This window comes from Sander lucioperca, chromosome 1, assembly GCF_008315115.2.
Source record: "Sander lucioperca isolate FBNREF2018 chromosome 1, SLUC_FBN_1.2, whole genome shotgun sequence".
Lineage (NCBI taxonomy): Eukaryota > Metazoa > Chordata > Actinopteri > Perciformes > Percidae > Sander > Sander lucioperca.
This window is the reverse complement of record NC_050173.1, coordinates 9,199,322-9,221,983: the sequence shown is the minus strand read 5'-3', so window position 1 is coordinate 9,221,983 and position 22,662 is coordinate 9,199,322. Positions and strand designations below refer to the sequence as shown.

The 22,662-nt window shown below is 39.2% G+C and overlaps 2 protein-coding genes across 5 annotated transcripts; one reads left to right on the top strand and one right to left on the bottom strand.

The window, feature by feature from the left end:
• Nucleotides 1–102: 102 nt before the first annotated feature.
• Nucleotides 103–12,016, bottom strand: prodha (proline dehydrogenase (oxidase) 1a). Its single transcript, XM_031277712.2, has 14 exons — nt 11,591–12,016; nt 11,180–11,388; nt 9,515–9,549; nt 7,889–8,038; nt 5,883–5,947; nt 5,071–5,187; nt 4,807–4,886; nt 4,562–4,643; nt 3,647–3,739; nt 3,271–3,417; nt 2,716–2,891; nt 2,532–2,630; nt 2,176–2,264; nt 103–1,255 (listed from the first exon to the last, which is right to left on the bottom strand). Exons 1-14 carry the CDS (start codon nt 11,921–11,923, stop codon nt 1,065–1,067), a joined length of 1,866 nt encoding a protein of 621 aa, XP_031133572.1. The 5' UTR covers nt 11,924–12,016; the 3' UTR covers nt 103–1,064.
• A 2,176-nt stretch (nt 12,017–14,192) lies between these two features.
• On the top strand, nt 14,193–21,522 carry srsf9 (serine and arginine rich splicing factor 9). Of its 4 annotated transcripts, none has more exons than XM_031277716.2 (5): nt 14,193–14,357; nt 18,571–18,747; nt 18,930–19,150; nt 20,341–20,513; nt 20,604–21,522. In XM_031277716.2, exons 2-5 carry the CDS (start codon nt 18,590–18,592, stop codon nt 20,829–20,831), a joined length of 780 nt encoding a protein of 259 aa, XP_031133576.1. In that variant the 5' UTR covers nt 14,193–14,357; nt 18,571–18,589; the 3' UTR covers nt 20,832–21,522. The 4 variants fall into 4 exon arrangements, with proteins under 4 accessions (XP_031133576.1, XP_031133575.1, XP_031133574.1 ...); XM_031277715.2 differs by having other exon boundaries at nt 14,228–14,357; nt 18,444–18,747; XM_031277714.2 differs by having other exon boundaries at nt 14,228–14,357; nt 18,353–18,747.
• Nucleotides 21,523–22,662: the final 1,140 nt, after the last annotated feature.

Here is a 22,662-nt window from a genome sequence, read left to right as displayed (position 1 = left end):
ACTTAATGACTTTATGTCAAGCTATTAACTTTTGTCGTGTTTCCAAAATTACTAAATGTTTTATTTAGCTTTACAAAAAGTTAAATAAAGCACTTTGATTCATAGTTTTTAAATTGTATTACTTTTACAAAAGGTATAAGAACATTTTACAGTATTCATTTCTAGTCTTAAAAAAGAAACATTTCAATTTAAAAGACATATTCCATTCAATCAACCAACCTTTGAGAGGACTACACTGAGCAGCACAATTTACAGATTATTCAGAGGCTAGGGGCAGTGTTGAAACCAGAGATACTGACAAAACCAGTTTTTATTATTATGAATCCTCTAAGAACATCAATGCACGGGCTTCATGAAAGATCAAAAGAGGATCGTCTGATTTGTGATGCTGCATTTACTAACATTTTTATGTAATCAAAATCACTATGCTGCACAATAACAATCTCTTAATATTTGTTCAAGTAGATTAATAAAATGACACAGCATAGCAATAAACATGCTAAAATAAGTTACAATGCCCTCACAGGAACGTACAGTTATAAAAACAAAACTTACAAGTTGTACAGCCGCTGTTTGCTTGTGAAATCAATCATAAGGCACTTTGAGTGACAGCTACTTAAGACAAACTTTACATTGAACAAAACATACAGTGTGTCTTTTACCATTAAAAAAGCACAGGACAAGTACGCCACCTTTGGTAACCATACATACACAATAAACATTTCTTAGCCTGTTGAATAATTACATGCTGTATATCAGAAAGGTTCTATGTTTCAAGGCATAAACATTTGCTAAAGTTCTATAAAAAAGAACCAAATTTTGAGTTAAAATTCAAAAGTAATTCTAATTTAGATTGAAAAAAAACAAACATCAGTTCCTAATTGAGCAGCACATGAATCTCCAAAATTATTATGGAGGTGTTTTAAACACATCTATCAGTAAAACTACAAATCTCCATACAGTGCAGCCTTACAAGCCAAGGACATGCATCTTCCTCTACAACGAGCAGTTAGCAGGTAAAGATGGTGGAATGCTTACAGACACACTGCAGTTAGTATGTTGACTCAGTATACAGGCTTGTAGAAAATCTGCCCACCAAGCAGCCTGCGTTTCAGCTCCCTCCACAGCAGGCTGCGCTCTCTCTGGGATCCCTTCATGAAGCCACGGTTCTCTTGAGCCCGGCGAGACAGATAAGGAATGACCTCGTTGACTGGGCCATATGGAACATACTTGTAGACTGGGAAACCTGCTTGACCTTGTTTTGAACATAGAGCAAGGAGACGCGTTTTAAATCAATGTCAACTATCTCCACCGTGACTGCATTCCTGCATGTTTTTATTAAGCTGACAATGGCTAATGAAGGTAACTGTGCTACAAAGCAACTGGGGGGATGCTGTCTGACTCCATGGTTAACTCGGTAAATTGAAATAATGGTGCAGTAGATTAAAACTTTTTTTTTTAGAAATGAATTGATGGTGAATAAATATTGTATTAAGATACCACCGACATGTAAAAACGAGGTTTTGATATTACATATCAAGTTCTATGGCAAGGTCAAACCAGCCCTGTCGTCTCACTAGTGGAAGAAAGGTAAGGGCTATCTACAATACACCATTCCACTTGAAAAGCTGATGACCAGATCATTGCTAAATTGTTTAAATAGCAACACATTTTTAAAAATCAAAGCTCAGTGGCCTTTCCATTAGCCTGAGGTTGAAGTAGTATCTTAGTTGTACAGTAAGTCTTCTGTATCTCACTTGCATAACATTTTTAAATAGACTGTTGAAATTGTCCTTATCATACAAAGAGATACTTTTGCGTGTGTTTTTTTATACAGAGAATGTTTAATTGTGGCACAACTTAAAATGCTATTATGCACAGTAGTATATTTACTGTTTTCTTAAATGTGTACACTTAAGTCCCTGCTGAACCAAACTGACATAACATTTGGTAATATAACAGTTACGGACATTGAGAACCTAGAGTTGCTTGTTCCCAAGATATCTATAGATTGGATTGACAATTTGTAATGCCAGTGGCCACCTGAGTGTTAAAATAACTGTGTAGGGACTATGTTTCTGTGGAACCTCTCCGGCCACATGACTATGTGATGTAAGCCTCTGTGATTACATAACTTACTGTTTACTTTTAGTATCTGAGCTGAGTGCAACATACCTAGCGGGAAGCTGATCTGGTCACACATTCCTAGCAGTTGTCCAAAATAAACTTTATTCTCAGTGGGTAAGAGTCCCATCTCATTCATCCTGAAGAAAAAAAACATGAATATGTTAAAGGGTTGTTACATAAAAAGAGCTAGAGTGTAGTATTCCACCATTGATTTGGCAATCATATTCTGTAAATCCTATAATTGCTTTGGAAGGTTATCCTAGGCATTAGTTTAAACCATTAGAATTCATCCTTTATGAATAAGAGAGTTTAGGCTTTGGTGTATGCTCAAACTAAATCTGCACAGAGCACATGTCAAATAAATGGTCTTTGAATTTTTCTTGCAGGCCTGAGACAAAACATACTTTTCTAGGGTAAATTTCACTGTGTCCTCATTGTGAGTCGCAACCATGATATTTGCTTTCCTGTTGTGTTCGATCTCCTCCAGCACATACTCCAAGCACCTGGACAAACAACAAGGCAGATGGTTAGGATTTAGACATTTTCTAGCTGAGCCATGAAGGGCCTTGATAATAATGCAAAACTTACTTGTGATACATCCTGTTAGTGGCCTCATAATCTGGGTTTATTGGGTCTTCGTAGCCAATCTCTTTGGCTCGGTCTCTCTCTTGGTACATGTAGGCTCCGCGCACCAGCTTGGCACCAAAGTACCAGCCCTCCCGTCGTGACAGCTCAACATCCACAGTTACATTGTCATAGGCTTCCTAAAAGCATTAAAAACACAAAAGGACATGACTAAAGGACAGGGTGCCTCTATGGGTAAAGAAACAAGAATTAAATGGCGAATGTGTCAAACAAATATTACTGAATAGAAAAACATGACACTTTGAGAGCTACCTGTAATGTCTCCATATAACATACTGTACAGCTTTATTGACAGTAAACAGGAACTTGCAATTGTACACAAACAAAAAATCTGTTTCTATCCATATGATAGGTTAGTAACAACAATAAAACCTACATGTTACAAAATGTACAAAACAGTAAATAGTTTTACAGTTGGGACAAACAGAAAGGATTTGTAAGTATAAATAATCAATAGTAAAAGTTGTCATGATTATCTGTAATGAACTCTGGTCTTACCTTGAGGTAACACTGGTAAGTGTTGAAAATGATTGGCTTTTCTCTGTTAAATTTCCTCTGCATTTCCAGAGTCAGTCGACTAATAGCTGGTTGAAAGTACGTCTGCTCGGCATCAACCATTAGCCTCACCCCATTCTCCATGGCATGCTGGTGCAGGTGCACACAGACAAAGATTTTTTATACAGTTCACATGGCTCTATAAGTGACACATTATTTTCCATGACAAACAGGTTCATCACTTCAGCAAACACAATTCACTTCTGATTTCTTTACATTCCTTGAACCAGGTCTGATTGCAATAAATTGGGTTTAGATTTATTTATTACCTCATAAAATGATTTACTAGATACACATTTATTTGTTTTGGTATCTTTACCTTGGCCAGAACGTCCACTCTCTGTAGCATTCTCTTCATCTGCCTCTCCTCCTCGGCTGTAAACTTGTTTAACAAAGGTTCCAGATGGCCTGTCTGCACAACCGACACACAAAACATTGAATCATTGGCATTTGCTATTTTAAAGCCATCTTTATGATCAGGATAAACCCACTAACTATCAGTATGTGACAGGCAGGGCGGGGGTTGGGTGTCACATACTGATAGTTGTTCTACTCAGAGTAGAATGAGTGCCACTGACATTTTATCTAGTTTCCTTTTCAAACAGATAGAGTTTCTCAACTCCCCTTAATAGCACCACCTACATTAACATGTGTACTAAAGCTTGACTTAGACCAACTCTGCAGAAATGTACAGAGCACAGTAAGTCCTAAATGATATTATCCTCATCGGAACAAATGTTAACTTGTGGAAGATACATTTCTTATACAAACAAAATTTGTATCAACTTGTTCCCACAGTATGATAAAGAAGTTCAAGTTCTAATGGAAAACAAATGTCTTGCTAACATCTATTTTACTCATTTATTTGCATCACTATCTGTTTATAAGAACATTAACTGTATAATTGCCTTCATCTGTAAAATTTTGGGGTTTGAAATGTGAAGTTCAGAAAGTATGTTGCATTTCCCCCCCTTTAAAACTGGAACATGATCACCTAAAATATGTGTTTCTGCTGTCAAATGCTGTATCATTTTTGGAAATATGCCCTTTTCAAGATAATATTAAGGACTTCTGTGTTTATTAGACAGGTCACAGTGTACAGATAAGATAAGAAATTACCAGACTGATTTAAACCGAGGACCACTTACATAGGCAACATGTACTGAACTGCCACACGCAGTGCTTTTTTTTCTTTCAGAATCTGGACACAGCACCAAATATTTACATGACTCACCTCAAGGTTTGGCACCATAAGCAGACTGGAGATTTTTGTTGTATCCTTAATTAAACTGTTCCAGTCCAGCAGATCTATTGTTCTGGCAATAAGATGTGAGAAACTGTATATTAAAATATGTTAACAGACGCTGTTTTTCTACTGACTAAACAGGGATTCAAGAACCTAATTGTTTTGGTGTAAACAACACAAAAGTATTAATGTGTATTTGTGGTCATCATTTCACTAATGAGTGACTATCTTACCCTGACAAACCCAGCTTTTCTCCAGTAAACCAATTCTCTATGTCATCCTTGGCTGCAATACCCATCTTAGTCAAACTTTCCTACAAATAAATATTTCAGAGATTAAAAACAAATATTGCAGATGATTATTGTTTTAACAAAGGACATGGCACTTAAAGTCATGAAGGCTTGGACACAACTAAACATCTTAGAAAGAACTAAATATTATTGGAGGACACAAGTTATGGATGAACATACATTTGACTTTCTGAAGGCAAAACACACCTTGAGTTGTTCCAGCTCCAGCTTTTGTTCCAAAAGCATCATTTCAGATTTTCCCTGTTGTTCTGCAAGGAAGTTAAAGAACTGTCTCCATTTAACCAGGACTTCTGAAAACTGGAGCTGTTCAAACACAGAACAATTCATCAATGATCAAATTATAATATTGCATTTGAATCATACTGTTAGCTGGACATATCAGTATTTTATTCACAGAAAATGACAGCTCTTGCTCACTGTCAATTGGCACATCTTTTCCTTTTTGTCTGAGAAAGTTAAGACTGTGTGACCTCACAGTTTCCCTTTTGCCTGGATGCTCTTTTAGAATTTCAGTGAGAACACTGAAGGCAACTGCCAGAGTTTGCACACAATAATGTGAACCTTTAATCATACTAATCAACTGGCATTGACTCAAAACCATAAAGAGATAAATAAATGGCTAATGTTTTATTTACCCATTACCCTGTAATGAATGGTTTATGGTTTGTTAGTGTTCAATCTAGCAGCACTGGTGTTGCCAATCACACTTTTCTCTTTACAAACTATCTTTTCTAACGTTACATATAATACTGTTGAATACTGTGAATTCAACTGTCTACTTATTATATTTAGTTTTTTACTGGTTACTGCTTTTTCAGTGTTATTGCTTTTTTACAGTTATATCTTGCATTTTTACTGATGCCTCTTGTGATTGCACTATCCCTTTGCTGCTGTAACACTGCAAATTAACCCACTGTGGGACTAGTAAAGGATTATCTTGTTTTCATCTTATCTAAATTCTGTAATATTAACTTCTAGTTGAATTAAGTTAAACTTACAAGGAACTGTGGGCGTCCGAGAGCAGTCATTTTGATAGCAGAAAATCCATCTGCTGAGGCTCCCCCTGAAACACATTTTATTTCACTTGATGTTGTATAACTCTCCACCCATTTTACTGGGTGTAATTCAACACTATCATTTATATTGCAAATTTTACGGTGGCCGACAGGGGCAAACGCCCTGCAACTTAAGAAAACACACGCAAATAGACAAAACACAAGCAAATTTGACAACACATGTGCAGCATTCAGCAAACACGCTGCAAATACCACAACACAACCAAATACATAAACGCACTGCAAATATGAAACGATGCAAAAAGAAAAGCACGCAAACCCCGAAAAAAGAAGCGATGCAAAAAGAAAAACAACTTCATTAATTTGACAACACATGCACAGCATTCAGCAAACGCACTGCAAATGCACACAACACAACCAAATACATAAACGCACTGCAAATACACACAACACAACCAAATAGATAAACGCGCTGCAAATATGAAACGATGCAAAAAGAAAAGCACGCCAACCCAGAAAACAAATGCAACAAAAAAACGCTGCATCCAGATTACACAACGGAAGTTCTCCAGACCTCTAGAGGGAGCAGCTAAGTTGAACAGCTGGATTTTCGACCTCACGGAGAGAGAGAGAGAGAGAGAGAGAGAGAGAGAGAGAGAGAGAGAAACTGCATAGACTGTAAATATTAAATCTATGTTTGAGATCTGTTTTCTCTCGTTTGGTGGGTGTGTCTCAGCTCAGGTCCCAGCTGATACTCAATCAGCAGAGACGTCTGTAAACTCGTGGTGATAAAACATTTAAAACTGCATCAGCGTTTAACGTTGACGTTTGTTTAAGCCATATTACATGAGAGGGTTTAATTTCGAAGTCCGAAATTACTGAGTATAGGCCTCCTCAAGTGTAATATTGTGATTATACAACAACGGTTACCAACAAAATAAGTGATCAATCTGTATTCATATTGTGGAGCAATTCGCTCTTGAAATACAAAAAACAGACAGGATTTCTAGTCCCTCCCTGTTAGTAAACTAGCCAATTTACCGTGGGATTTATCAAACTGAATAAATCCCGCCCGCACATATAAACACAAAACTACTTTGCTAACTCCAACGTGTTGTAAGTAAGACATCTGCTGAAAAAGTTATTGTATTCATCAGCATGATTGCCGTACTGTTTAGTTCACAAACATCCAACACACCAAAGTACAAACACATAGCGGACCAGACGTGAGCTTTTATTTTGAAAAGCCGAAGCTCGGGGATAGCACCAGCCGGGAGGGCATGAGACGGGAGCATAGACTGTATATTAATAATATATTATGTTATTAATAATAATAATAATAATAATAATAATATGAATTTAATATTGGTTAATAACGGTCGAAAATCCAGCTGTTCCACTAGCTGCTCCCTCTAGAGGTCTGGAGAACTTCCGTTGTGTAATCTGGATGCAGCGTTTTTTTGTTGCATTTGTTTTCGGGGTTTGTGTGCTTTTCTTTTTGCATCGTTTCATATTTGCAGTGCGTTTATCTATTTGGTTGTGTTGTGTGTCTTTGTAGTGCGTTTATGTATTTGGTTGTGTTGTTGTATTTGCAGTGCGTTTGCTGAATGCCGCGCATGTGTTGTCAAATTAATGAAGTTGTTTTTCTTTTTGCATCGCTTCTTTTTTCGGGGTTTGCATGCTTTTCTTTTTGCATCGTTTTTTATTTGCAGTGCGTTTACGTATTTGGTTGTGTTGTGGTATTTGCAGCGCGTTTGCTGAATGCTGCGCATGTGTTGTCAAATTAATGAAGTTGTTTTCTTAATTTGCTTGTGTTTTGTCTATTTGCGTGTGTTTTCTTAAGTTGCAGGGTGTTTGCCCCTGTCGGCCACCGTACAAATTTACTTTATTTTTTCACAATAGTTTTAGTGTTTGTATAGCCATTATTCTAATAGCCAAACTTACATATTATATTTCTTAATGGCTTCCTCAGAAACATTACTACTTACCAGAGGCTCTAATGCAGTTTATGAATGTCTCCATTTGGTTGTCACATTTGGACTCATCTGCATAGAAGTAAGTACGAGCACTAATAACCCCTCCACGCCTGTCCCCGAACTGACGATGGGCTTTGTACTTCTTCTCACGATGATCAGCATCTGGAATAAAGAGAAGGTAACGTTAGCTGCTTGACATGGAAAAAAGTTTTCATCACCAACCTAAAGCTTTTTTTCTCCTCCACATATTTTTGTATTAATTGTTAGCTCAATTATAGTTAGATGTATCCATCACATTTCTATCAATGAGATCATTTAAACCATAATATTCAGGAATTATATGAAAAAAACACATCTTCAGAGACAATATTAAGATTTTCAAGTTATTAAAAGTAGGTTTTCTCTCTGTTCTACAGTTTGACTGTGTAATCAACATAATTATTTTAATCCTACAAGCTTTTGTGTTGAGTACTGTATATTTATTTATTAATGCCACAATAAATGTATCACAAGCTAAAATTATTTAACATTTACAGTTTATTAATGATTCTTTTACAAATTAATGAATTTGAAATGTCTGTCTAAACATGTATTTCATCATGAGTGATATGGCAGTACTACTATTACCATTAATATTACTGCCAGAAAGAGTGATACTAAGAATATGTATTAAAGTGCTCATATTATGCTTTTTGGCTTTTCCCCTTTCCTTTATTGTGTTATATATATTTTTGTGCATGTGATAGGTTTACAAAGTGAAAAAGCCTTAAGTCCACCCCAAAGGGAGTTACCATATTCAACAGAAAACACTGTTCACAAACTGCTCCAAACAGCTCTATTGTAGTCCAGCCTTTACTTCCGTGATGAACTTGAGTCACTTTGTAACACGTTATAATGCTAGCCTAGCTGCTAGCATGGCACGCCCTCATACACTGCTTCTGACTAGCTAGCAGTACTTCCTGCGCATGTGTGACTCCCAACAAAGATAGTACAGAAGTGTGATGCCTCACTCTGTAGCTAAAACAGAGAGCTCAACACACAGGGTGAAAAGTGCAGCTGCAGCAATGTGCAGTATAACAAATATATGGTGTTTTCTGAAAATTAAACCACATAAACCTATTCTGGTACAACCTCTAAATACAATTATGAACCTCAAAATGAGCATAATATGAGCAATTTAAGGAATTCCTCTTCCTTACTGATAAATTAACGTTGATTATAACATCAGACTTTGAAACAAGACCAGAGAAAGCACTAGTAGGTGAATGATATACTTGAGTTTCTTTCATTAACCCAGTAACATGAACCATGTGTCTTTTCACTGTACCTACTGGACTGGGCATGTCAGACCCAACTAAATCCAGATATAACCAGTACTTTCCAGGCTAGACCACATGGCCGCGTGACTAGACATACCAACACTGACACTCGACTAGACTTGTGTTGCATTCGGGCCAAGCTGAAGCAACTGAAGAGCAAAGGAAACTAGTTGTTCAGTCTTGCCAGTTGCCAGGGTTGCCTGCTAACTGTACAGCAGTTATTTTAGTAGATGAAGCATGCAGTGGCTGATTGTGCAAAACATTTGGAAATTGAACATTTACAATACATTACATACAATAAATCAACTGATATACAAACCTGGACTTTCTTTCTCTGCTTCAGAAACACATGAACTGAAAAAGAAGGGATAGGAATCAGAATATAAAAGCAAAACAATGCATCTCCCTAAAACAGTTTACTTTTCAACACAACAAATTGTTATCTAAAAAGAGATTATAGCATCTATATTTTCACTCAGCTTTTCTAACTTATCATGTCACTTACATTGTTTTAAATCAGTTAATCAACCAGACAGTATGCCAACGGTAAACATGGGAAGGTCTAAAGATTGTTCTACTGCGACCTAAGAAGACAATTTTTAAAAGGGAAAAAAGGAAAGAAAAGGGTTTGTATGTTGAGGAAAGGCAAATTTAATTTTAACCATTCTTTAACCAGCTGTTTCTTTTTAATGCAGTTAAGATAATGTCCTGTCTTTCTAGACATGTTGTGACATGACAGACACATCCAGAAACAAACAAAACTACTGTGTATTATATATCTGTTGTCTTCTTCATGTAACTATCAGTAATTTCTTTCTGTAAATTTAAATTTTGATTGTGTATGTTTGTGCTTAGTTTGATAATCCTTGGTTTAAAAAAAAGGGCTTATTTCCTCCTCTGAACATTGCGTAACACTTTCGTGTGTGTGCCCTATGAAGTGATCCAGCACATTTCTCCAAAGGCTGGCAGCCGTTTCAGGAGGTACATTCCCCAACTGAATAACCAGCTCAACCAATCAGAGGAGAGGGGTCTGTTCTAGCCAACCAATAGGACAGGCACTGTTTTGCTGCTAGATATGAGTCCAATCTGTTTACAGTCTTTTTATGTGGAGGAAACGTACTGTTTGTTATGTGACTCAAATTAAATATGTGATAAGACACATGACAGAAGCCAGACCTGAAGAGATAAGTTAAGAATGAACAGTATCAAACTATAGTTTATTGAATGCTGTAATGTCTGTCTATAAATAAAGGAGTCAAAAGATAATTTGCAGAGACATGTAATGCAGACAACGGGGAGAGAAAGAAAGAGTCAGAGTCTTACACTAAAGTGGGATGACTTTTAACAGTGTATTTGAAATATGAGTGCCATATGTTTTAAACAGTGAAATTAGCCTTAGCAGTTGGTTGAACCCGCTAGGGGGACCAAGGGCAAACTGACCTGTTGGGGCATAACGTTACTGTAATATGTACTCCACAGTCACAGAGCCATGGATGCACTTAATGTGCCCAATAACCTTTAATAAAAACGTTTGGCGTAAAGACCATGACTAAAATTAAGTCTAGTAGTTATACTTAGTTATTTCACTATTAAATGACGTTGATTTATTATGATGCCTCAGCAAATTAATTATTAATATAAATAGATTAACTGCAACAATTATTTTTCTGTAATTGCTCTTTCCAGTGTGCAGCTCCTATTACGACCATGGATGCAGAGGGGAGAGAGGAGTATTTCCTTGACTTTAAAAGAGCATGGGCGGGATCAGGAACATGATTGTTGTGGAGCATGTGATACTGGGCTATACAAATAAGCTTGACTCAACAGGCCTAGTGAGTTTAGTATGTTACGTAACTCATAAATTAACTGTGCTTGGTTTAAAAAAGCAGTACAACATTTCTATGTGAACCAGAGATCTTTATGAGAAAGGAGCCTACGTTGTAGCCTTTACTAAACTCCTGGTCAGTCTGTAAACATTACTTACTCCATTTCCTTGTTCTCTGCCTCCTCTTGTGTCAAGTCCTCTTCAACACTATAGTCCAAAACTGCCCCCACACCAAAGGCCTGATTCTTCTGAATTAAAGGTTTGATGGAATTGTGGTCTTCCCCTGCCACAAACTGACCATAGAAGGTCATCTTCATCAGCTTCTCAAACATCCACTGACCAAACACCTTCTTACTCAGATCCATCAACTGAAAACAAAGCAAGGACAAAAAGTTATTATATCTCAGTAGTTAATATAGCCTAGTTCATTATATGACTGAATGTTACGAACTTGTACAATCACTTAATTATTACGCAGTTATAACTTTACAATTAGACTCATCAAAAAAATAATAATACTTGTTCTTAAATCAAAAGGCTAACGTTAATTTTTGAACAATATCAACTCACCTCTTTGTTCTTTTCAACTAGGATGTCAATTGTACAAAGCTTGAAGACCAACAGACTTCGAAGCAGTTCAATGTTTCCCTTGCTTCTGTAGGCTTCCTGAGTGTTGTCGAAGTCGATGTGGATTTTATTTAACTGCATGTTTTTAACGTGTTTGGTCTGGCTGATGAGTTCAAGCGGCACAGCTTCCACCACGGTGCACCCATCTATCTGTGGATCTTTCTCTTCTTGGCTCTTGGTGGATGCCACTGTTGACCGACATCTTCCAGGTGAAATGCGTATTTTCCTGACATTGTTTGCCCGAACAAGAGATGCTACAAGCTTAGTGTACGACATGGTTTCCTTTTCTTCTCTTGAACGCAACAGCCCACACAAACCACGAGTATCCACCTCGCTGTGGCCTCACTGTGGTGTTGACTGTGCAGCGCGCGTTGGGCAGTTATATTTTCAGTCATCTCGCACCGGGGGGTGGTGCCTCATACATCACATGTTAGCTAGCTACATCACGCTGCGCGCGTACACATGGCTGCAAATGCGCGTTCTAGCGCTTGACCTTAAAGCCCGTTGCAAACCATAAGAGATTATAGTTTCATTTCTGACTGTATGGATCATTTTCGTCCTATAAAATAAATATAAATAAATAGCCGGATTGGTTGGTTGCAATAATCTGTCTGAATAGGCTATAGACCACGTTTTATTTATATAGCTAGCACATTTCACTCAAGTATCAAATTCTGTCCAGTCTTTTGTGCCAGTAGCAACAACTGAATCCTGCATGGACTCTGGTGCACATAGCCTTATATTCATTCATTAATATTTTGATAGACAAAGATGAATAAATTTAGTAGATAGCCTACATATGTACATTACATGTATTAACAGACTGTACATATGTTCACAGATATCCAGTGCAGATATCTAGGGGCAGCTGTGTTTTATCTTATCTCTATTTCAATTATTATTATTATTATTATTATCTTGGTTTGGTTCTTTACTCTACCTCTCCTGTGTTTTGGTCTTGCTGTTGCTGCTATGACATAAGAAAATGTTTTTGTGAATTGTTGTATACACATTTCCTCAAAATTCAGTCTGACATATTTGTTATGTTTGGAAACTAGGATATTTACAAGAATTTAAAAGAAGGTTTAAACAAAGTATGTCTGTAGGCCTGCAGCATGAGTTTGTAGCCTACCAACGAGACAGGCAGTAGCGGCTTTTGGCACGGGCTTTTGACACATGGGGTGCGGCACCATGGATCTATTAGGCATTGACATAAGGTATTATTAGGGCGGCACACATCCTCCATCCTGCGCCGCGAAGCGGTTTTCTTATTTTCTGTTATCTATCATGTAGTGTAATAGATTCTCTTTAGTGTGTTGTCACATGTGTATGATGAAGGATTTGTGGTATTTAGAATATTTATTCTATATTTTATTTGTATATTATTCTTAATATTTTATATTATTGTTGCTCTTTGCTCTTGTTACATTTTTTATATATCTCATTGTATATATTCTTGGCACATACATATATATATATATTTTTTTTTTATTACAACAACATAAGTGAAAAAGAAAATTATATTTCTGAATTGCACAAATCCTTCATTAGAACATTTGAAAAATGTTTGGGGGGGGGGGGCCTCAAATGGGGTCTCGCCCAGGGTGTAATTCAATGTAGAACCACGACTGGAGACAGGCTGTGCACGGTGCTGATGTCTCTCCTATGCCTCCAACAAGGCCCTTTTAATAAAATAAAATAAAAATCTAATGCAACACCACAGCCTCAGGCAAAAAATAGCTTTACATCTTTCACATGAGTTTAGTACAGGGCTAATTGGATTGTATTTTGTATTCTATATTGTATGTGTAGGTGTCCATTCACCCCCTGTAGTTCCGTTTATCCAACAGTTTGAGCTTTTTATTTGCAGCCACTTTGAACTTGCACAGTATGTTACCCTTTTCCATTTAGATTTTTTTGTATATGATAATCATGGTTTTCTTTGAAGTGACACTTCTGCGTATTTACACATTAATATTAACAGCATAGATATTCCCTTTTGATGCAGATGTTTTTTTTTTCAAAATCAGATCATCTTGTTTTGCTATGGGCTTGTTTATATCAAGCAATGTCATAATTACTATGACCATGACAACAATTTTACTGTAAGTTTTTACCAGTAGTTGCCATTATTAATTGTGTGTTTCTTAATGAATATGATACCCATTTGTTTCCTTGTCAGAACAATTGTCACAGAATGGCAATGTCTTGAAGAAAGTATTTTGTAACTCGTTGTGTAGCAACTCCCTTGTCTCTGAAACTTCCAGAAAGAACAACCCAGAACATGATGGAGCCAACACAGAGATAAAGTCAATGGGATATCAGTGTTTTGGTGATTAGTATGCTGTTTCAGCAGCTACTCTGGTGGCTCATGGAAGTGATTGAGGTACCTTACATCATGCTGTATAGTCTCGAGTGTTTTTACGATTTACAACGGTTTTGGATACAGCTAAGCTAGGAGTTAAACCCTAACGTTACTTGTATAGCACTGTTATGAGTTGGGATACAAAAGCCAATAACATGTTACTTTTCTATCCGATGGGAGGCAGCAGTGCAATAACCCTCACTACTGTCTGCCGGAAATGCGAAGTAGGTTAGAAGAAGAGCCATAGCGAGCTGCAGCTTGCTGTTGCTAACACGGAAGCAGCGCAGCGTGTTGAATTGTTAGCATTAATTCTACGAAAGGAGGCATCCTTACTTGTTTTTAAAGGTAATCGCCCTTTTGGTAATTTAAGTGCTTGTAACTGCATGCATTTAATGTGTATTGACCAGTTATTTGTATCTTCAAGTGTGAGAAATATTGGTGCAGCGTAACGTTAGCCGAAACAGACGCTCGTCAGCCCGTCTAGCTGACCTTATCAACAAAGATACACGTCTTGGCTAACGACGTTAGGCTAACTTTCAAGCTACAAATGTCAAGCCGAACCGTCCGGTTAATGTATTATGTTATATGATCGCTTACTAAGGATGTAGTAGCTAGCTAAGTCGTTGCAAAAACTGTTTGTAAGACAAGCAGCCTATCGTATAACGTTAACCGACGCTAGCTAAAGTTAGCTAGGCAGCTGCAGGCTAACGTAGTTTAGCCGTAGCCTTAACACAGTTTAAGAGACTACGGTTAATAATTGGCAACCACCTTCGTTTGCTGCCTTAAAACTAACGTTAACATCACTAACGTTATTAAAACTACGGTGTTAACCAGGAGCTCTCAAGATTGTAGCTAACGTATTAATAAAATCAATCATAAACTTCTCAACATTAATGTTCAACTGGCAGGCAACTAACTTAACAGGTTTGGTTGGTTCACCATGGTTGGTTGGTTTTATCATACGCGAATTTCAAGGACCGGTGTTGTGTCGAAGACTGTTCCCCCGTCGGTATGTGTTTTCCCCCTGCCTTAACCTGAACCAAACCTTATCCCTAACCACGGAGGGGGGGCGGCGCCACCATGGGAAACACTATTCGACGGGGCAACAGCGGAAACGTAATGAAGTCCAGTATTGTTTTTTTTAACGTTATACACTCAAGGGGGTAAGCCTCTCCTCGGACAGCGAACCTCCTATGGCGCTATTTTAATGCTACAAAGCCATCACCTCCCGTTAGCATTCCATTGACTGCCATTCATTTTGGCGCCGCTTCGACAGCGAATAACTTTACATCTGAAGCGTTTAAAGACTCTATTTGTCCATTGTTTATTTTTAAAGAAACACGACAATGTATAAAATGCTCCATTACCTTGTATCTCACGTTATGGCTCCGTAGCAGACGTTTTTATAAAAATAGGCTAACGATTGTGTCATAACCACGTGACTTACTGTCTATACTGTCGTATAGTAGAGCAATTACCATAGTACAGGAGAAGCGCGCAGGCAGTTTGGACTAGCTGTTTAAGTTTAATTAGTAATTACTAATGTTAACTAGCATTTTAGTGATCAATAATTAGCCTGTGCCTATGTTATCTCCTTACATATACCTACGCTCTCCGTCTCTGCTAGATTGGGAATGATTGAGATTTCTCTTGGCACAGCTACCAGAAGACTTACAACTTTCAGACACGTTGCTCACGGCACATTTACGTCGTCTCTCTCAGTTGGAGGCACAGATCCATATGTCCGACACGACTGAAGCGTGGTGTCGCGATGTCATAGATCAATGGTTGATGCTCCACGCCCCTGACCGGCAGCTGATTGGACGAACGCGTGTCGTGGGTTTGGCTTCTCGAGAATTTCAACAGAGTGTCATGGCGGCTCATTGAGAAAACAATCTCATATTTTACGAAAATAGTTCACCAAAACGTGTTTCTGAAAACATTTTAAGCGAGAAATAGGCCATGCAGTTGCTGAATCTGTCTTTATTTCAGATCGACAAAGGTCAGTTTAAAAGATTTTCGTCTACTTCTACTGGATAGTCGCATCGCGTTCACCGGATTCATTTGCATAAAGATGGGCATCGGCGAGCTTCTTGACGCGCAACATTTTCTCAAATGCAGCGCCGCCTTCCCGGAATGCTTTGCGTGCACGTTGAAGTCGCTTAACGTCACCCATAGGAATAGAGTGGAGCGCGACGCTTCTGTCGCTTTCGGTGAACTATTTTCGTAAAATACGAGATTGTTTTCTCAATGAGCCGCCATGACACTCTGTTGAAATTCTCGAGAAGCCAAACCCACGACACGCGTTCGTCCAATCAGCTGCCGGTCAGGGGCGTGGCGCATCAACCATTGATCTATGACGTCGCGACACCACGCTTCAGTCGTGTCGGACATATGGATCTGTACCGTAACGCTTGTCACTGCCCGATGTGAGTCGAGTGCAGATGTGAATCGCGCATGCGTCACTTTGCGACAAGTAGCCTACAAGATGCTAACGGCTTTTTGAGCTAATGCACAGTCTATGAGCTAACGTTAGCAATCAAACAATCATAGATAGCTAAAACGTTTTTGAAAAGACTGCTGCTGCTGGCTACAAGTTAGCAGTCAAACACAATAAAGGCTGTCACTTAATGGCGTTTTGAGCTAACGTTAGCAATCAAACAGTCATAGATAGCCAAAACGTTTTTGAAATGACTGCTAGCTAAAAGTTAGCAATCAAACACAACAAAGGCTGTCACTTGAATGGCATTTTGAGCTAACGTTAGCAACCAAACAGTCATAGATAGCTACAACGTTTTTGAAATGATTACCATCTTCTGTTATTGTATGTAAAGAGAAACGTTTATTATTTTATAGATTTCACAAATTTCAGTATGACACGTTATGCCGTAAACAGTTTAAATCTGAGCATGCGCGACTCACATCTGCACTCGACTCACATGGGGCAGTGACAACCCTAGCCATCACCATAAAAGTGCTTCTATTGCCCTTCACTGGTCTCCACCCAGAGCAACGGGATCTGTTGGTCCATTCTTATATACAGTCTATGGTTATACATGGGGAATATTTTTTTTTAAATGTTAGGGAAATGCCCTTGTGCATTCACTACGATTAACGTAATGCTAATGAATAGCCCGTTGTCTGTCGAGTGTTCAAAAATAAAACACCTGCAACGAAGCAGCCCTGCCATAAATACATTTGTTATAGTTAAAATCTTAATTTGTTGGGGACATTATCAGTGGTATATTGATTCAAATCTATGTTAATATGTAAGGCTACTAGTTAGGTTTGCATTGTATTGTACATTTTGTAAATGAGGTGTACAAAATGTCAAAATATAACTGTTTTAATTTACCTAATTAAGTAAATACTCACAGGTGACACATTAAAGGTAATACCTGAACAAATGAGTTGAGTACCAGAACACATGCACATGCTTGCCAATGGGGCACATAATGATGAACACAAGTGAATCATTTGCCAGGGCCTTTACAGTCACCAGATCTCAACCCAACTGACAACCTATGAGCAGGGTTTGTACAAAGTGTTATAACTTTGGAAAATGCTTAAAGTGCTCATATTATGCTTTTTGGCTTTTCCCTTTCCTTTATTGTGTTATATATCTTTTTTGTGCATGCTATATGTTGACAAAGTGAAAAAGCCCAAAGTCCACCCCAAATGCACTTACCATAATAACAGACAACACTGTTCACAAACTGCTCCAAACAGCTCTATTGTAGTCCAGCCTTTACTTCCGTGACAAACGTCTGTCACTTTGTAACACTTTATTATGCTCGCCTAGCTGCTAGCGTGGCACGCCCTCATACTCTGCTTCTGACTGGCTGGTAGTCCTTACCTAGCTACTGCACATGTGCGACTCCCAACAAAGATGGAACAGAAGTGAGATGCCTCACTCTGTAGCTAAAACAGAGAGCGCAACACACAGGGTGAAAAGAGGAGCTGCAGCAATGTGCAGTACAACAAAAAATATGGTGTTTTTTGAATATTAAACCATGTAAACCTATTCTGATATAGCCTAACCTCTAAATACAATTATGAACCTGAAAATGAGCATAATATGAGCACTGGTGATATGGCCAGAATCTTCTATCATTTTGAACTTTAGTGCAAAATGAACGTGCAAGGATCAGAACGTAAAGCGTTGTCCAAATGACGTAAATATTGCCGTAAAATAGTTTTGCCACTGTTTTTTTTGGAACAAACACTTTCATGGGGGCGCTAATAAGCAAAAATTAACTAAGTGGGTTTCATTTCTATAAAAATATATCAATCCAGATCGATGTATCGTTACACCCCTATTCATTACCCTGTGTTTTCAGGCTTTGATCCGAGGGCCTGTGCCATGTTTTGAACTCATTTGCTACTACGGCTGCATCCCTGGTTAAGAGTTTTATTTTTGTCTAAATTAAGGAATTGGAGGCGGATGGACTAAGTTTCGGATTGGAACTAGGATTAAGATAAGGACAACTTCCACAGCTATTTCTGAAACAAAGAAGTGATCTTAAAGTCTCCAGGTGCCCCCATTCTGTGTCAGCAGTGCTACTTACTCAACCACCATGTCGGATGGCCGGATCTATGTGGGGAATCTTCCTGTGGATGTCCAGGAGAGAGACATTGAGGATCTCTTCTACAAATATGGAAAAATCCGTGACATTGAATTGAAGAACAATAGAGGCACTATACCTTTTGCCTTCGTCCGATTTGAAGACCCACGGTGAGTTTTAGGGATGGTCTTTGGCAAGTCCAATCACATTCCCCTTGTTGGAAACCTTAAGTTTTATAATATCATCTCCAGTGACTGGCAGCAGGGAATGGATGGAGACGGAATTTCCAGGTCTATGTCCGCTAGTGAAACAAGCGTACTTTGGTAAGGAGTTCTTTGCTCTCTTCTCTTAGGGATGCAGATGATGCTGTCTATGGAAGAAATGGATATGGATATGGAGACTCCAAGCTGCGTGTGGAGTATCCTAGATCCTCTGGTGCTAAATTTGGTCCAATGGGAGGTGGTGGTGGTGGTGGTGAAGGAGGAGGAGGACGTGGAGGAGGAGGAGGAGGAGGACCTAGGGGAAGATTTGGACCCCCAACCCGAAGATCTGAATTCCGGGTCATAGTGACTGGTAGGTGGACGTCATGAGTCGTAGCCGGTTCATATTTCTCTCTTTCACTGCAGCCTGGAGGTCAAGGGGATTGGTAGCATGGTGGACATAAGAGTCGTAGGCAGATATGTTTCTCTCTCTCTCTCTCTCTCATGGCGGATTGGAAAACAAGGGGACTAGTAGAGGACGTAAGAGTTATAGGCAGATATGTCTCTCTTCCTCATGGCGGACCGAAGGACAAGGGACTAGTAGAGGATGTCATGAGTCGTAGGCAAATATGTTTCTCTCTCATTGCGGACTGGAGGACAAGGGGACTAGTAGAGGACGTCATGAGTCATAGGCAGATATGTCTCTCTCCCTCATGGCGGACTGGAGGACAAGGGGACTAGTAGAGGACGTCATGAGTCATAGGCAGATATGTCTCTTTCGCTTGGCGGACCGGATGACAAGGGGACTTAGGACGTCATGAGTCGTAGGCAGATATGTCTCTCTCTTTCATGGCGGACTGGAGGACAAGGGGACTAGTAGAGGACGTCATGAGTCGTAGGCAGATATGTCTCTCTCTCTTTCATGGCGGACTGGAGGACAAGGGGACTAGTAGAGGACGTCATGAGTCGTAGGCAGATATGTCTCTCTCTCTTTCATGGCCGACTGGAAGTCAAGGGGACTAAGTGGATGAGGTCAAGTCAGCTCCTTAAGTCCTTAAAAACAAAACAGTAAAACCGGTCATTTTTGCTGCATAATCCCAAACACCGACTATAGTGACTGGTAGGTGTGATTTTTGTATATCGTTATTTGTTGTATGTTACATTTATCTCGTGTTTATACAAGCATGTTTATACTAGCTGTAGAATTAGACTGCTTATCTAAGACCAACCCCTTAAAGTCTAAGATTTATATAGTTGCCTGACTTGACCGGTCATACTAGAGAAGATTTCTGGAACTACAACACTGGGGTTCTGGTCTAAACATATTGGGGTTCACTGAAACATTAATTCAATAATTTTATGTGAGCTTATTTTTTGTTATTGTTAAGCTCATGCTTCATAAAAATGTCTTTAAACCTATTAGTAAAGGTGGTGTTTACCCCGAAGGGTTTAGACTTTGGCCAAAAACGTAACTTGTCCCTGCAATGATTTGAAAGTGCCAGGTAATTTAAAGCGAGGAAGTAAGTTTTGTCCCCATCACATATCACATTTTTCTCATTCCAGGGTTACCACCAACTGGGAGCTGGCAGGATCTGAAGGATCATATGCGTGAGGCAGGAGATGTTTGTTTTGCAGATGTGCAGCGTGATGGAGAGGGCGTGGTGGAATTTCTCCGTAGAGAGGACATGGAGTACGCATTACGCAGACTGGATCGAACAGAGTTCCGCTCTCATCAAGTGAGTTCCAGTGCTGATGAGATTCAGTTGTCCCTTATCCTTTTAGATGGTGAAAGCAACAAATGGCCTATATATTTTTTCTTTTTGCAGGGTGAGACTGCTTACATCCGTGTCTATGAGGAGAGGGGCACTCCCAACTGGAATCGGTCGCGTTCCCGCTCCAGATCCAGAGGTCGCTATTCACCTCCCTACCATAACAGAGGATCCCCGCCTCCACGCTACCAGTCGCCTCCACGTCATGCTATGTCGCGCCATAGTCCACCCCCCAGGAGGCACCCTCCACAGCACCATAGCCCCCCGCCACGTCATTACCGGTAGAATAGCCCGCCAGTTATAGAGGATTTGGGGAAAATGTTTTGTAATTCTACTTTTTTTTTTTTTTTTTTTTTTTTTTTACCCCAGGCCTCTTTGTAGGATACATCATTGTTATTTCTTGCTACATACATTCCATGGTCATGATCACCTGAACAACCCCTGCTCCTCCCCACGGCCTTAAAAGTTTCTTTCTTTGTAACACCCATATGTGTTATCTGGAATCGGGATTTTTTTTACATTTTTTTTTTAGTGAGGTAATTGGATTTGATTATCGTATAACAAATTGGAGGTTTCTTTTATAAAGAAATCGTGGGTTGTGAATGTCGTACTTTGACAGTAATTGCAATGGTTATTGTCCAAAACTAATTATTTACACAATTCTGCAGCTATCAGGATAAAGGTCAAACTGCTTCTTAAATCTTGACATGATTTTCCCTATTGTATGTCGCATTTCTGTAGCTTTAAGTATGAAGTTTTTGCCAATCTAAGAACCTGTGAAGCTAATCAATATCCTATGATTTAAAACATGTAAAGTTAGTGAGCCTTTTAGAGTAGTGACACAAGTTGACTGTGAGCCTCGCCTGTCAGATAATATTTTTAATGTGTGAACCTCTGACCGAGGTGGCCTGTAGGTGGACTATAATTTGTATGCATCTCTGTTGTTTTTTTCTTTACCAATAAATGCAAACTTTTACTGGCTGTTCCATTCATTGTCCTAAAGATTTTAGTCTAATTTTGATGAAGGCAAGTGGTAAATTACTTGAACAGTAAGCTGTCAAATGTCTAACACTCAAATAATATGTTCTGTGAACATACAGTATATCTGAAATGTAGCTTTTTCAACCTTGATCTAAGATACTGTATAGCGTGATAGAAATGGGACACTCAGGGGTGTGATTCTTCCGGATAATTCCGGAAATCCGGCTTTTCTGACCTGAAAATGAAGCTCTCGTAAATCATGCAAATCCGTTTTTTTTGGTTTTTTTTGGGGGGGGGGGTGTCGCAAGGCACAGGTCGGGGGTATTGGTAAACATAATGACCGGTCACTGCTGTCAACGTTTTTTGTGCCTCTGACTCATGTCTTCATATCACTCCGCAAGTGGTCCATTAATTTGTCACGATGTAACTTCATTCAAAGCAGAGCTCCACCAAAGAGCCTGCAATCGTTGCGGAAGGTTATTTGAATAAGAATTTTGGACGTGTGGGGGCGAACTATCTTCTTAGCTGAAGCCGACAACGGGACAATATTTTTATTTTATGTTGGCAATGCAAGCTGAAGCGACGTAGCAGATGACGTTGAGAAGTTGCAGTGAGGAATATTTTAGGAGCACCATTTTCGGCAGTGCAGAAAGGTAGTGGCCCACACTAACTTAGTGTTGAGCCGGGAAACATGGCTAAAAGAGCTCTACAGCGAACAGATGTGCTGGGCGAGCCGTCAGTCGGTCGAAGCTAACAGAAGCTAGCTGGCGTAAGCTGACAGCTGACCAACGCTACCAAGTGATCGGTGGAGACAGGGAGTACATGTATTTGAAAGAGTCCGGCAGTTGTGGTAGACGAAGGTCCAGTTGGGAGATTGGATGGAGAGTCCACTGCAGTCCACTGCGGTCTGAAGGGCTAATCCTCGCTAGATCACTAGCTAGTCGGGAGGTTGACAGCTAACGTTAGCCAGCTGAAGCTAACAGTCGATCGATGGTGAGTAACGTACGTTACACAGGCTGGCAGCAGCACAGAGTCCAGAGTTGATAAGTGTGTGTGTGTGTGGGGGGGTAGAAAGGTGTTGAGAATGACCAACACCTAATCTTAAACTTAGTGTAGCTATTTAATTTGCTACGAC